The following is a 14120-nucleotide window of genomic DNA, read 5'->3' as shown; positions in this document are numbered from 1 at the left end:
TCCTCCCTTGCCCAGGACCTGGAGGGGCCCAGGTTCCCCCCCGTCCAAGGTGACTTGGTGGTCTTTGAACGTCCCACCCTGGCTCAGGAGATGCAGCTCCACTTGTGGCCCAGAACAGATGTGCTGGGTGGTTTAGGGAAGGTGGCTTCCCCTCTCTGGGGCCCAGTGACCCAAGCACTCACTCGGTGGGTGAGCCGGCAGAGGCTCAGGGAGGGCTTGACTGGGGTTGAGGCACGGCTGTCCTCATGGAGGTTCTAAGGCCAACGCAGTCTCCCCAGCATGGGCCTGCCAGGCCTCCCCTGCTTCCCATAAACAACACCCAGGTGCTTTCCAACAGGCTCAAGGGTGAAATTCTAGGCGGGGCCTGAGGAGATGAATTATGGATCTGCCCTCCTGAAAGCCTGGTCCCAGCCAGAAGGAGCTTGGCTGTCCCTCCCCCGGCCACCGGGCCAGTCCCAGCTGCTCTGAGCCTGGGGAGGCTGCGTGTCCAGCCGCAGGCAGGAGACTCAGCAGGTCCCTGTGTCCCCAAGGCCCTGAGCTTGTGACACCGGCCGGCCTGGCAGGGAGCAGGTGGCCACCATGGCGAAGGAAGAAGAGGATGAGAAGAAACCCAAGAAAGGGAAGAAGGGGAAGAAGGCGCCGGAGCCGGAAAAGCCCAAGCGGAGCCTGAAGGGGACTTCGCGGCTGTTCATGGGCTTCCGAGACCGCACGCCCAAGATCTCCAAGAAGGGGCAGTTCCGGAGCGCGTCGGCATTCTTCTGGGGCCTCCACACCGGACCCCAGAAGACCAAACGCAAGAAGAAGGCGCGCACGGTGCTCAAGTCCACGTCGAAGCTCATGACGCAGATGCGCGTGGGCAAGAAGAAGCGCGCCATGAAGGGCAAGAAGCCGTCCTTCATGGTGATCCGCTTCCCTGGCCGGCGCGGCTACGGCCGCCTGCGCCCGCGTGCCCAATCGCTCAGCAAGGCGTCCACGGCCATCAACTGGCTCACCAAGAAATTCCTCATCAAGAAGGCCGAGGAGTCGGGCAGCGCGCAGGCCACACTGGACGCCTGGATGGATCGCTCCGGCTCCCGCGTGGGCTCGCGCAAGCTGCCCTTCCCGTCGGGCGCCGAGATCCTGCAGCCCGGGGGTCGCCTGCGCAGGTTCCCGCGCGCCCACAGCATCTACGAGTCAGGCGAGCCCGTGGGCTTCCTGCCCTTCGAGGACGAGGCCCCGTTCCGGCACTCGGGCTCCCGCAGGTCGCTGTACGGGCTGGAGGGCTTCCAGGACCTGGGCGAGTACTATGACTACCACCGCGAGGGTGATGACTATTACGACCGGCAGTCGCTGTACCACTATGAGGAGGAGCCCTACCGGGGCGCCTACGGCCTCCACGGCCCAGCCTGGCCGCCCTATGACAACCCTCACGGGTACCCGCTCGAGGACCCCTACGACTACTACGGCCCAGACTACTACGGGGGCTCCTTCTACTCCAACTACGGCTACCGCTATGGCTACGACGACTACGAGCCCCCCTACGCGGCCCCGTCGGGGTTCGCGTCTCCCTACGGCTACTACGACGCATACGCGGGCGAGGCGCCACTGCACGGCTACTACCAGGACTCCTACGCCCCTTCCGACGCGCTTTACCCGCCCTACCCGCCCTACCCGCCCTACGACCTCGCCTACGGCCTCCCGTATGCCGGGCCCTACCCAGATGCCTACGGGGCTCCCTACCCGGACGCCTACGGGGCGCCCTACCTGGCCGCCTACGCGCCGCCCTACCTGGCCGCCTACGCGCCGCCCTACCTGGAAGCCTACATGCCACCCTACCTGGATCCCTACGCGCCGCCCTACAGCGCCCCCTACGGTGCCTCCCATGGAGTCCCCTACGCCGAAGGCATCTATGGTGGCGGGGACCAGGCCATCTACCCGCCCGAGGGGCCCTATCTTCCGCCGGAGCAGTCGGCCTTCGCGTACCCGTGGGTGCCGCCGCCCATCCTGTCACCTCACAACCCGTATGCCCACCCCATGGATGACATCGCGGAGCTGGAGGAGCCCGAGGAGGCGGGCAGCGAGCGGCAGGGCACGTCCTTCCGCCTGCCCAGCGCCGCCTTCTTCGAGCAGCAGGGCATGGACAAGCCCGCCAGGTCCAAGTTGTCCCTCATCCGCCGGTTCCGCCTCTTCCCGCGGCCCCAAGTGAAGCTGTTTGGGAAGGAGAAGTTGGACGTGCCCCTGCCGCCCTCCCTGGACATCCCTCTGCCCTTGGGAGACGCGGACGAAGACGAAGAAGAGGATGAGATGCCGCCGCTGCCCCCGGTGCCCTACGGCCACCCCTTCTGGGGCTTCCTCACGCCGCGGCAGCGCCGCATCCAGCGCGCCCTCTCGGCCTTCGGCGCCCCCCGGGGCCTGGGCTTCAGCTCTGACTTCGGACGCCCAGCGCCGCGCCCGGCCACCTCGCTGGCGCGGTTCCTCAAAAAGACCTTGTCGGAAAAGGAGCCCATCCCGCGGCTGAAGAGCAGCCAGAAGGCCCGGGCGCGAGGCCCGGCGGTCAGGGAGGCGGCCTACAAGCGCTTCGGCTACAAGCTGGCCGGCATGGACCCCGAGCGGCCCAACACGCCCATCGTGCTGCGGAGGGCAGAGGCGCGCGCGCGCAACAACAACAACTCCCGCAGTCCGCCGTCCCCGCCGCCCGCCCCCAGCCCCGCCCCCAGCCTGCCGCCCGCCCCGGCCCTCGCCCCCGCCGGCCTGCCCCCGGGCCTTCCCCCGCTGGCTTCGCCCTACGGCTCGCTCCGCCGGCACCCGCCGCCCTGGGCCGCCCCGGCTCACGTGCCCCTCGCATCCCAGGCCAGCTGGTGGGCCTTGGCCGAGCCCCCGCCCGTGAGCCCCGAGGGGCCCCCTGACCCTCTGGCCTTCCCCGGACCCCGGCTCTCCTTCAGGGGCTCCCGCCGGCGGGACGCGGCCTTCGGCTTCCCCGGGCCCTCGCCCCGGCCTTCGCTGAGGAGCCCGCCCCGCCTGGGGTACCGCTCACCCCTGGGGCCCCGCTCGCCCCTGGGGCCCTTGTCCCCCCAGCCCTCCGTCCGCCGCGGCCCCTTCCGGCCGCCCTTCTCGCCGCCGCCCCGCCGCCCCCGCTCGCTGCGGGAGCCCCCGTCTCCGCGCCGAGCCTCGGGGCGCCCGGGCGCACCCCGGTCACCGGTGCTGGGCTCCCCGCGGCCGCCCTCGCCGCCCCCTCTGCTGGGCCCCAGCCCACGGAACCGCTCGCTCAACTTGCCCTCGCGCCTCCCGCGCACGTGGCGCAGCCTCAGCGAGCCTCCCATCAGGGCCGTGAAGCCCCGGCCGCGCCAGTCCTACCGCCTGCCGCCCGGCCCTCGGTCTTGGCGGGCGGCTGCCGCTGCCGCTGCCGCTGCCCCTGCACCTGAGCGCCAAGAGAGCCAGCACGAGCCCGAGGACTCGGAGACGCTCTGGACAGTGCCCCCGCTGGCCCCCAGCTGGGACGTGGACATGCCTGACACCCAGCGGCCACCCTCGCCCTGGCCGGGAGGCCCAGGCAGCCTCCGTGGCTTCTCCAGGCAAGCCGCTGTACCCCCAAACCCCTTCCTCCAGCACGCAGGCCCAGGGCTGTCCCCTGCTGCCCAGCCTGAAGATCCAGCCTCTGACTCAACCGGTATCCTCCTGGGTCGACATCACGACCCAGGGCCTGGACAGCTGACCAAATCGGCCAGCCCGAGCCTCAAGAAGCCTGAAGAAGAGGCCTGTCCGGCGGACCCCCAGCCACCAGCAGAGCCTGAACCCCCGACCCTGACACCCCCCAAGGATTCCCCCTCAGAGCGGAAAGCACTGAGGCCCAGCTTCTCCTACCCGCTGGCCGCCTCTGACCAGATGAGGGCCACATGGCCACCATGGCGCCGCTGGGGGACGCTGCCCAGGGCCCCAGCCCCCTTGGCGCCCTCTGGGGCCCCGGGACCCCTGCCCAAGGCGGGTGAATGGCTCCAGGCAAGCCCTGGGCGTTTTGCTGTGGTCATGCCTCGTGTGCAGAAGCTGAGCTCTTTCCAGCGAGCTTGTCCCGCTACCCTGCAGCCTCCCATCCAGGAGCCAGAGCCCCAGCCCAGGCTGAGAACCTGGAGTCTGCTCTGGTCCCGCCTGTGGCTGCCGGCGGAGGCCCATCAACCCTGCACACGAGTACACGCTCGCCCCCCGTCCTGCCGCCTGGGCCCTGGAGCTGCCGGCCTGCCCCCTGGGGGCCCCGGGGAAAAGGTCGGCCCCAAAGGCCGGTGGAACAAGGTATGGGGGCACAGGTTAGAGGGAGGGCTTATGGTTCCATCCTGGGAAACGGGGCAGGAGACAGTCTCGGGACCTTGGCGAACTGCTGCCTGCTTGGGCCTCAGTCTTCCCATCTGTAGCTTGGGGAGAACAGCCTCCCAGAGCTTCTGGGGGATTGAACAAGGGGATGCCCGGCACAGGCAGGCAGAGGACAGAGATGCCAGAAACTGCCCCCAGGCACTTGGAGAAAGGGATCTTGTCCCAGTCTGGGCTCCAAGCAGTCCTGTCCTCGTCCGATCTGGATGGCACGTCCACTCAGAGCCCCCCGCAGGGATCTTGGCTCCGTACGAAACTGCAGACCCTGCCTACCCACCCTGGCCCATCCCCGCGTTCACGTTCATGCTGTTCCTTCTGCCTGCTGCTGACTCTCCCCCAAACTGGGTCTTCTGCCTCTTTGGGGCTCCTGCCTAAGGGCAGTCCCCCGGGCTGCGGGGTTCTGGACTGTCCAAAGGTGAGGGCTCAGGAACCAACCTTCCAGCTTCATTACTGCACAGTGGATCACGGCTGAGCCGGGAGCCTGTCTGGGCCCCTGCAGGGTGTGGGGCAGGCAGCCCTTCTGAGGGGTGCCAAGCCCGTGCCTGGCTGCCACGCTCGCGGCGGAACACGAGCCCGGTGCCGGGTGGCCCTCAGCGGAGGGGGGTGGTCACCGGAGCCTCCCCCGGGACGCCTGGGGTGGGCGGGGCACGCAGGGGTGGCGGGCGTTTCTCAGCCTCTGCAGACGGTGCCCCGTGGAGCCGGCAGCCAACGGGCCCATCAATGGCGACCGGGGCGCCCTGGCTGCTGGGGGGGCCCTGGCCCCAACGGCGGGTGCCCCGGGCTGTGTGGGCCGCAGCGCTGCAGGAGCGGGGCGCCAAGCGCCCGGGGGTGAGGGGCAAGGATGCGTGGGCCCTCCTCACCCTGGAATACGTGAGTGGCTGAATTATTCAGGGTTTGCGGCCACTGGCGCACATGGGCAGGCGGGTGGGCGGGAGGCCAGGGCCTCTGGGGTGATACCCGCTGTGCCCTACTTAGCACGCGGGCTGCCTCCCGGTGTCCCCTTTCCTCTCCGCTCAGGGAGGGGTGTAGGCTGGACCCGAGAGGCAGGACAGGCGGGCTCACGAGTGTGCTCGCAGTCACACGGGTCACGTGCGGGCCTGGGACGTGTGCTCGGGCGCTCCACAGCTCAACGAGGAGAGCATGTGAGTGCGTGCGCCACGGCCCGGGCAGGCGTGGTATCTGCGGGGTCAAGTGTACACACTACCAGGGCACAGTAGTGGGCCTGCAGCCCACAGGGGGCATCGGGACTTTCGTCTCGAGACCACCAGGTGCGGGGACACCTGTCACATGAGGACCTGTCCGAGGGACATTGAGAGCACATGCCCGCACTTGTGTGTGCCTCCAGGCAGGGACCGCAGGCCAGCAGGCACGTCCACAAGCCCTGTGCGAGACCACGGGTGGGCGTGGGGGCATCTGGGCCGCAGGCACCGTTGCCTGTGGGTCTGTGCGTGTGGGTCTGCGTTTGCCCTGCGCGGGGTGCGGCGCCACACGCGAAAGTCCCGGTCCTTCTGGAGGCCCCAGGCACCAGATGCGGGTGTTCTCCTAGTTGTCACATAGGCAGACCTGGGGTTCAACCTGGGAGAACGTGAGGTGGGAGGCCTTCTGGCCAGGCAGAGGGAGCAGTGCCCCTGTGCGTGTGCTCAGTCCCTGGCAGGACCCTCAGGAAGACGGGCAGCGCTGAGGCCGGCCGTGTCCCTGGGAATTAAGCATTGTGTTCCGAGGCAGACAGCCCATAGGACCCGGCCGGCCCGGCCTCAGGGCTCCCTCCTCCACACGGCAGTGGGTCCTGGCCATGTCCAAGCCGGGAGGCCACGCGCAGGCACCCTCTGGCTGGCTGACCACAGGTTGTCTTCCCCAGATGCACTCCATCCGCAACCTGCCGTCCACACGGTTACGCGAGCAGCGCCGGGAGGACGGCGTGGAGGACATGACGCAGCTGGAGTGAGTGGGGGTGGCGGGTCGGTGAGTGGTCACCGCCTCCCACCGGGGTGCCCCTCACCTCCTGGAACATTTTCAGAGCCTGCTTCCTCCCCTGTTAGGCGAGGCTCAGGCAGTGTCAAAAAGGCCCAGTAATTCAGATGGGCGCTTATTAGCTGGGACCTGGGCAAACACTCAGCCTCTCTGCCTCAGTGTGTCGCCCACAGGATGCTGTGGGGTGGCTTTTGGTGTGAGGGTGCTGGCACGTTGGAGGTGCCTCAGACGTGAGGGTCGTGCCGGTCAATGTCATTATCCAATCCCAGTGACAGCCTTCACGTTTGCTACCTGAGAGCATCCCCCACCCCAGCGAGGTGGGAACAGTGATTATCATACCCATTGGATGGATAGAAAAACTGAGGCACAGAGAGATTAAGTAATTTGCTCGAGGCCTCACAGTTGGTTGGTGTCAGAGACGGGACTTGAACGCAGGCTTTTCTGACCAAGGCCCTACCCTGAGGGGAAGGTGGGCCCTGACTGCCTCTCTCCATCTCCTCGCAGAGACCTCCAGGAGACCACCGTGCTGGCCAACCTCAAGACCAGATTTGAACGGAACCTCATCTACGTAAGGCCTGGGGCTGACCACCCTGGGCTTGGGTCTGAGGGCAGCTGCCTCCCTGCCTCCTGGGGCTGCAGTGGGAAGCGTGGATTTCCCCTGCTCGCCCCAGACTTGTGGCATCTGGTTTGAACCCTGGAGTTTCTACTATTTGAGCACAGCATTCAAGAGCTGGGAGCGCTATAATCCAAAGTCCTAAAACATAGAGGCATAGAGGCCTGGAGACAGGGAACCCAGAAGCGTGTGACCCCCACGAGGGGCCCGATGGGTAACGCTTCCAGAGTCCTGGGAGCCATACACCTGGGGCCCGGGGGTGGGGGGACGGTCAGGGGGCGGGCCCCAACTATGAACGAAGGAAGCAGGCACCCTTGTGGGGTCGTGGCTGTGGGGCTTTGCGTGCTCCACCCTCCTCCCAGCCTCAGCCTGGTTCAGTGCCTGACACTCCACAACCAGAGCGCACGACCCACCAAGCAGTCTGGGGGCCCAGGGTGCAGACACCAGGGCCAGGCAGCCAGACGTCTGTCCCCATGAGACAGGGATCCCGGCTCCCAGGAGTGGGGGAGGGAGGGACACAGACGGGCCCTGAGGCCACCGTCTGCCCGGCAGACGTACATCGGCAGCATCCTGGTGTCGGTGAACCCGTACCGGATGTTTGGGATCTACGGGCTGGAGCAGGTGCAGCAGTACAGAGGGCGGGCCCTGGCCGAGAATTCCCCGTGAGTGTCTTCAGGGCTGGGGGAGGGGGCTTCCCCGGGGTCTCCTGGGTTCCTGTCTGAGCTTGGCAAGTCCCTGGTTGCCCCTCAGCCGTGGGTGGTGGGTGGCGGTGGGGAGCCCGGCAGCCTCTCCCTGAGCCTGGCCACAGCCCGCTGTGGGCTGGAGGCCACTGTGGCTCAGACCTGGGTGGGGAGCCTTGCGGGGAGCATTTCCCGAGGGTGGGGTGTGGCAGGATTGGCTGCTCGGCTAGGCAGAGGTGTCCCCCTGCCCATCCCATGGGAGGTTTGGGAGCCCCAGCAGGGCCTGGCCCAGGAACGCCTGTGGCCTGTCTCTCCAGGCACCTCTTTGCAATTGCAAATCTCGCCTTCGCCAAAATGCTCGATGCCAAACAGAACCAGTGCATAATCATCAGGTGAGCAGCGGAGGGGCTGGGGGCCGGCCTGCCTGCCCGTGTCTTCCTGTGTCACGGCGGGGTCAGGGGAGCGCCCAGAAGAGGCCGTGAACAGGCTGGAGCTCACTCTGCCCCTCTGGCCGGTCAGCGGAGAGAGCGGCTCTGGAAAAACTGAGGCCACGAAGCTGATTCTGCGCTACCTGGCGGCCATGAACCAGAAACGGGGCGTCACACGGCAGGTGCGTCTGTCCCCCCAGGACCCTCAGCCCAGCGCCCCCTCGTGCTCCTCGAGAGGCAAGACTCTGTGGCCCCACTTGGAGGATGGGCGGCCGAGCCCAGGGCTGCACAGAGAGGCCTCGTAGGACTTGGGGCCCTTGCTGCCTCCCCTCCCGGGAGTTCTCTCCTGCTTGCCTTCCCCTGCAGCTCTGCGTTCCAGCCCCCTGGGGCGGCCCCAGCAGAGGCCACATGGGCAGGGGGCGTCGTCCACTCCTCCCGCCTGGCCTCACATTCATGGTCGTGAAAGAGGCAGGACAGGCCCGAATGTGTGTGATGGCCAGTGTAGGGTCAGGAGAGGCTGGGGCACTGAGAAGGCCTGGCTGGGGCCTGCAGCATTGGAGGTTTGCCTAGAGAGCTGAGTTCTCTGAACCCAAGAACGTCAGAACCTCCGTAACGGTTTCCTGAGGACCTGCTGTGTCCCAGGCCCAGGCTAGGCTCTGGGGAGCAGGCAGCAGCAACACAGCTTGATAAATGTTCCCATCTTGTGGGAATTTTGTTCTAGTGTAGGAAACAGAAAGGAAAATAGGCAGGTAAATTCTGTGTATGTGAAAGGGGTAAGTTGCAGGGAAGCATGGGGGGAGGATAGGGCATGTTGGGGACTGCGATTTCAGGCGTGGGGGTCAGGGCAGGTCCTGCTGAGAAGGCAAGGCAGTGGGGCCTGCAGACATCTGGGGAAGAGCAGGTGCAAAGGCCCTGGGGTCCAGCAGGTGTGGTGTGCTGGGTCGGCAGGGGGGCAGCGTGTGATCCAGGCGAGGGAGGATGGTGGCTCAAACCAGAGAGGTGACAGTGGTGTTGGTGAGCACAGCTGGCCTGGGTGCGGTTCCAGGACTTGGTGAGGGACCCGACGGGGCTGGCAAGCTGGCAGCTGACCCAAGCTGGCCCCAGGCATTCGGCCTGAGTCACAAGAGCAGCCAGCAGCTGAGGGGCAGGATATGGAGAGAGGACGCAGGTGCCCTTGAGGGTCTGCGGGGCATCCACGCGCAGGTGGCGTGAGACGGTAGATGTGCCAGGAGCCTGGAGCTCAGGGGAGGTGGGGCAGAGACTGAGGCCCGCCAGCTCAGACTACAGAACGTGAAGCTCAGGCTCTGGCCCACCCCTCCAGAGGTTTGCAGTGGCCACAGTGTCCTAGCTGGTGGCGACCTCTGCAGGTGATCTGGGGGCACTGGGCAGGGGCTGCTGGGCCCTCGGTGAGGAGGGGGTCAGCCCAGGCTTTGTGGTCAGGAGAGGTCACTTCCTGGCAGGCCACTTCTGATGCCGACCTTGGCCTGCCAGCCCCTCCCATCCCAGCCTGGGTCTCCTGGAGGCCAACCAGATCATCCCTTTGCTCCAGGCCAGGGGTCAGGCCTCTAAGAGTGGACTCCTGGGAGGACTGGCTGCGTAGGCAGGCAGCCGTGTGCGTCAGGCACCCCCTGTGTGCGGGGAACCTTCCGCTCTGTCAGCACCAGAGCCTTGCGGCAGCCCTGGGAGCTGGAAGACTGAGGCCTGGGAGGGTAGTGACTTGCCCAGGGTCCCAGAGTGATGGGGTGGAGGGGCTGGGGTCTGAGGTTCGTGGCGGGGGGCTGTCTCGGCAGGGTTCGGGGAGGATGGCGGAGGCGCGGGACGTGGCTGGGTCTGAGGGGTTGGGCCGGGCAGAGAGGAGCTGTGAAGATGTGCCTGCTGGCTGGGGTGACCGTGGACTCACCTCCTGGCCGCTGTTGAGCCGCTCCTGCAGTCGGACGGTCTGGGTCTAGGGTCAGTTTCAGGCAAGGCTGGGTCCAGGGTCTTAGACGACGTCCCTTGTCTCGGCCCCACCCTCCCGCACGTTCGGACATCACGCTCATCTGTCTCCTGTGGTCACCACGATGATGCCACAGCACCACGGCCCACACTGCCCACCGGGCCAGGAAGTCTCAGGGCTCCCTCCTGTTGGACTGGTTTTGGCCACGCGTCCTCACTGGACCCAGGCGTGCCTTGATCAGCCGAGGTCTGGGCCACAGGCTCCATCTCTGGGCTGGGAACGAGACAAGGGTTCCCTGGGGTAGGGGCTCGGGGTGGCTGAATGCTGCTCAGCCCGGGGCACAGGCACCGGCGCACCCGCGGGTTGGGCTGCATGGCCCCACGGGGCCAGGTGTTCCCACCCCTGGCTGTGTGCCCTGCCCTGTGCTGGGCACTAGAGGAGAGAACCCACCCCCAGGTGCCCACAAGGGACACCCAGGCTAAGGGACAGGTGGACCCTGACTCCCTAAGCACCCCCAGGCCGGCCCCCAGGCCTCTCTGGGCTTTAGTCCACTCCTCTGTACGGTGGGCGCAGTATTTCTGGGACTGAGCGATACTGTGGGTGAGCAGGTGGAGGGAACTGGCATCGTCCCCAAGGTAAAGTGTATCATTTCTGTGCACACCGGGCCCCCTACTTCTCCCCTAAGAGTTTATCTTGAGGAAATGACGCAGCCCGAGAGAGCACTGCTTACATCGCCGAGCATATGGGCTGCGGTGCTCTGGGCCCTCGCTCTTTCCGACCCTGGCGTCCCGAGCGCGCTGCCTCCCCTCTCCCGGCCTCAGTTTCCTGATCTGTGAGCAAGAGCGATATTAGCCCCGATCTCGGAGGATCGTTAACGATGCTGTGAACTGGGGCAAGAGGCCTGGCACGCAGTAGGTGCCTAGTAAGTGGGTGCTGTGATCAGCTACAGCACCCTGGCGGCTCTGCTCTCATAGAATGCCATCCCCCATTTCATCCATTTAGCAGATTTTTTTTTTTTTTTTGGTATGTTTTGGCCGCATAGTGCGGCACGTGGGGATCTTAGTTCCCCAGCCAGGGATGGAACCCGCACCCCCTGCAGTGGAAGCGCGGAGTCCTAACCGCTGGCCCACCAGGGAGGTTCCCCCACCCCCACCCCCGCCGCCAGCAGGTGTTTGTTGAGAGCCTCCTGCTGCCAGGTCCTGTGTGGGTGGCTGAACACCAGGCTTGCGCTCACAGAGTCCTGCCTGTTGGGTTGACGCTCTAGCGAGAGACATGGACGTACGAAGGGCTGAGGGCTGCAGGGGGGCAGAGCACCAGTGCCCAGAGGCTGGCGCGGGCACAGTCAGGGGACTGCAGTGCTGGGCAGAGTGGGGAGGGGACAGGAGATGGGGCTGGGCCGTGCAGGGCCTGGAGCCCAAGGGGTGGGAGCCAGGGGTGGGGGATGGGACCTCCCGAGGGTTGTGGAGGACCCCTGGAGGGAGCCAGGAGGGGCAGGTAGGAGGCTTTTCCAGGAGACTGGGTGGTTCATGGCCGGTGGTGGCTGGGAAGGGGGGCAAGAACACCCCCAGAGCCCTTTGGCAGGAAGGCCCAGCAGACCCCCCACCTCGGGCCATGCCGTGGTCCCCGAGCCCAGACACCTGGGGCTCTGAGGCTCCGGGGTTTGCTCTCAGCTGGCGGCTCTCCTGCCTGCGGGCCGGGCCGGGAGGGCTCGGCCACTCCCTCCGTGGTCGGAGGCCCCCGGCGTCCTGGGGGGAGCCGGTCGGTCCCGCGGGTGACCCGCTTCTGTTCTTGTCCCGCCCTCCTCCCCTGTGCTGGCGGCTCCTGAAGATAAAGGTATTGGGGGTGCGTGTGCGCACGCTTGTGCGGTGTGGGGCGGGCAGCATGGGGTGAGCGGTGGGGGACCTGGGGAGGCCCCCGCGGGCTCCCCGCAATGCCCAAGTCTTCCTCTGGCGCCCAGATCCTGGAGGCCACACCCCTCCTGGAGTCCTTCGGTAACGCCAAAACTGTCAGGAATGACAACTCCAGCCGCTTTGGGAAGTTTGTGGAGATCTTTCTGGAAGGGTGAGTGGGCCGCGGCGGAGCCCCCCTGGGGCCTTGCGTGCACGGTGCCCAGCGTAGCTGACTCTGCTCCCTCTCCAGGAGCGTGATTTCTGGTGCCATAACCTCGCAGTACCTGCTCGAGAAATCCAGGATCGTGTTTCAGGTGTGTCAGGGTGGGGTCGAGGCTCGGGCTGTGTGTGTGTGTGTGTGTGTGTGTGTGTGTGTGTGTGTGCGCGCGCGCGCGCCTGTGGCCGCGTCTCCTCCCCTCCCCCGCACCCCGTCCTTGGCCCTGAGGCACACCTGGCCCCATCCCGCCACAAGGCCTTCACAGCGCCTGTTCCTTCTACCTGGAGCACTCTTCCCGCAGACAGCTGCATGGCCGAACCCCTCACCTCCTCCAAGTCTTCGCTGAAGGTCACGCCCCAGGGAGGCGGCCCCAGTGAAGAAATGCAGCCCCACCCCCACCCCCCACCACTGCCCACCCCCTTGGCTGCGTTGTTTCTCTGCAGAGCGCTTCTCGCCACTCACGGTGCTCTGCTGAGGGTCTGTCTCCCCTGGCCGGCAGGTGGGCTCCCATGAGGCCAGGGGCTTCTGTCTGCCGTGTTCCCCTTTGTGTCCCAAGGGCCTGGCTTGAGGCCTGGCCACAGTCTGTGCCCACCACCCTGGCTGGCCCTGCGAGTACACGTCTGGTCCGTGGACACACGTGTGCAGAGACTTGTGTAGCTGGTACACATGTGAAAAGGGCCACCTTTCTTTCATTTCTCCAAGCAGAGTTAAATCCTGCCCAAAGCCCCGCCCCACCACCACACCAGGGTCCCCCCAACCCCCCGCCAGTGCCAGGCTGGGGCTCACTCGTCACAGGGGCACCCGTCTCACCTGAGGCCCGTGTGTGTACTTGTATCTGTGGGCATAGCTGGGCTTGTACGTGTGTCCGGGGGTCACCTAGGTCGGCGGCTCCCCTCTCTGCAGCCTCCAACCCACTCCACAGGCCAAAAACGAGAGGAACTACCACATCTTCTATGAGCTGCTGGCTGGGCTGCCCGCCCAGCTCCGGCAGGCCTTCAGCCTGCAGGAGGCCGAGACCTACTACTACCTGAACCAGGTGAGAGCCAGCAGGCATCTGAGGGCCCTTGGCCTGGTCCCCTCCCCCCATCACTCCGTGTGAGCCGAGAGAGCCAAGTCGTGGCGTCCTGATGGCCAGCGAAGGTGATGGAGGTTTGGGAGGGTGTGTTTGGACTTGGCGATGTCTCATCGTGGCAAGGGGGACAGGTGTCTTTGGGGTCCAAGGCCAGGGTAGGGGAGGCTGACCTGATTCTTTGTTTTTCTGGAGCCTAGAATAGAACTAAGTGGCCTGGAGCGACTACACTTCCTTCCAGAGCCTCACTTTCGTCGTCTGTAAAATGGGGACAGCACAGTCCCGCTTTGCAGGGGTGTGTGAGGATTAGAAGAGGGAAATGTACACGAAGCCCTCAGCACAGGGCCTGGTGTGCGGTGCCCGCTCGGAGCCTCCGGCCCTCAGGAGTAGAAGGAGAACTGGGATACCCGGCCACACTGCAGGCCGGGGCAGAGCAGGGACCTTGAGGGCTCCTGGCCCCCACCCAGGGTCCCCGACCCCTGCCCTGCCCTCGCCCAGGGTGGGAACTGTGAGATCTCAGGGAAGAGCGACGCGGACGACTTCCGCCGGCTGCTGGCCGCCATGGAGGTGCTGGGCTTCAGCGCCGAGGACCAGGATAGCATCTTCCGCATCCTGGCCTCCATCCTGCACCTGGGCAACGTCTACTTTGAGAAGTATGAGGTGAGGGGACACCATGGCCGCACGGCCCGCTCCCTTGGGACATGGGCGTCCTCTGGAGGCTGAAGAACTGGCTGAAATACCGCCGGCTCACAGCCAGAAGCACAGATCATTTGGTCTTCTTCTCCGCTTTGGGGGTTGTTCATCTTTTTCTAATTGACGTATGAGAGCTCTTTATATACGTTAAGGGAATCAGCCCTTTGTCTCTAGGGTGAATTGCAAATATATTTTCTGGTTTATCATTTATATTTTGATTGTTTACAGGTTTTTTGCTGTTTCGGTTTTTGGTGGGGTTTTTTGCTATGCAGATTAAAAAAATTAT

At 65.6% G+C, this 14120-nt stretch overlaps 1 protein-coding gene across 1 annotated transcript in view; it reads left to right on the top strand.

Moving 5' to 3' along the window:
• The first annotated feature begins 579 nt into the window (after positions 1-579).
• The window catches only part of MYO15A (myosin XVA), a 50241-nt gene continuing 36700 nt past the window's right edge, over positions 580-14120 (top strand). The window contains exons 1-12 of the mRNA XM_065896604.1: positions 580-1664; positions 1809-4263; positions 6197-6279; positions 6814-6877; positions 7475-7584; positions 7920-7994; positions 8122-8212; positions 11794-11799; positions 11924-12027; positions 12106-12169; positions 12995-13108; positions 13640-13801. Coding sequence (XP_065752676.1) covers positions 580-1664; positions 1809-4263; positions 6197-6279; positions 6814-6877; positions 7475-7584; positions 7920-7994; positions 8122-8212; positions 11794-11799; positions 11924-12027; positions 12106-12169; positions 12995-13108; positions 13640-13801 — 4413 coding nt within the window. The remainder of the gene's footprint in view (positions 1665-1808; positions 4264-6196; positions 6280-6813; positions 6878-7474; positions 7585-7919; positions 7995-8121; positions 8213-11793; positions 11800-11923; positions 12028-12105; positions 12170-12994; positions 13109-13639; positions 13802-14120) is intronic.

This window comes from Phocoena phocoena, chromosome 19, assembly GCF_963924675.1.
Source record: "Phocoena phocoena chromosome 19, mPhoPho1.1, whole genome shotgun sequence".
NCBI lineage: Eukaryota > Metazoa > Chordata > Mammalia > Artiodactyla > Phocoenidae > Phocoena > Phocoena phocoena.
Note: the sequence above shows the minus strand (reverse complement) of the source record. Positions and strands in the feature narration are given on the sequence as shown.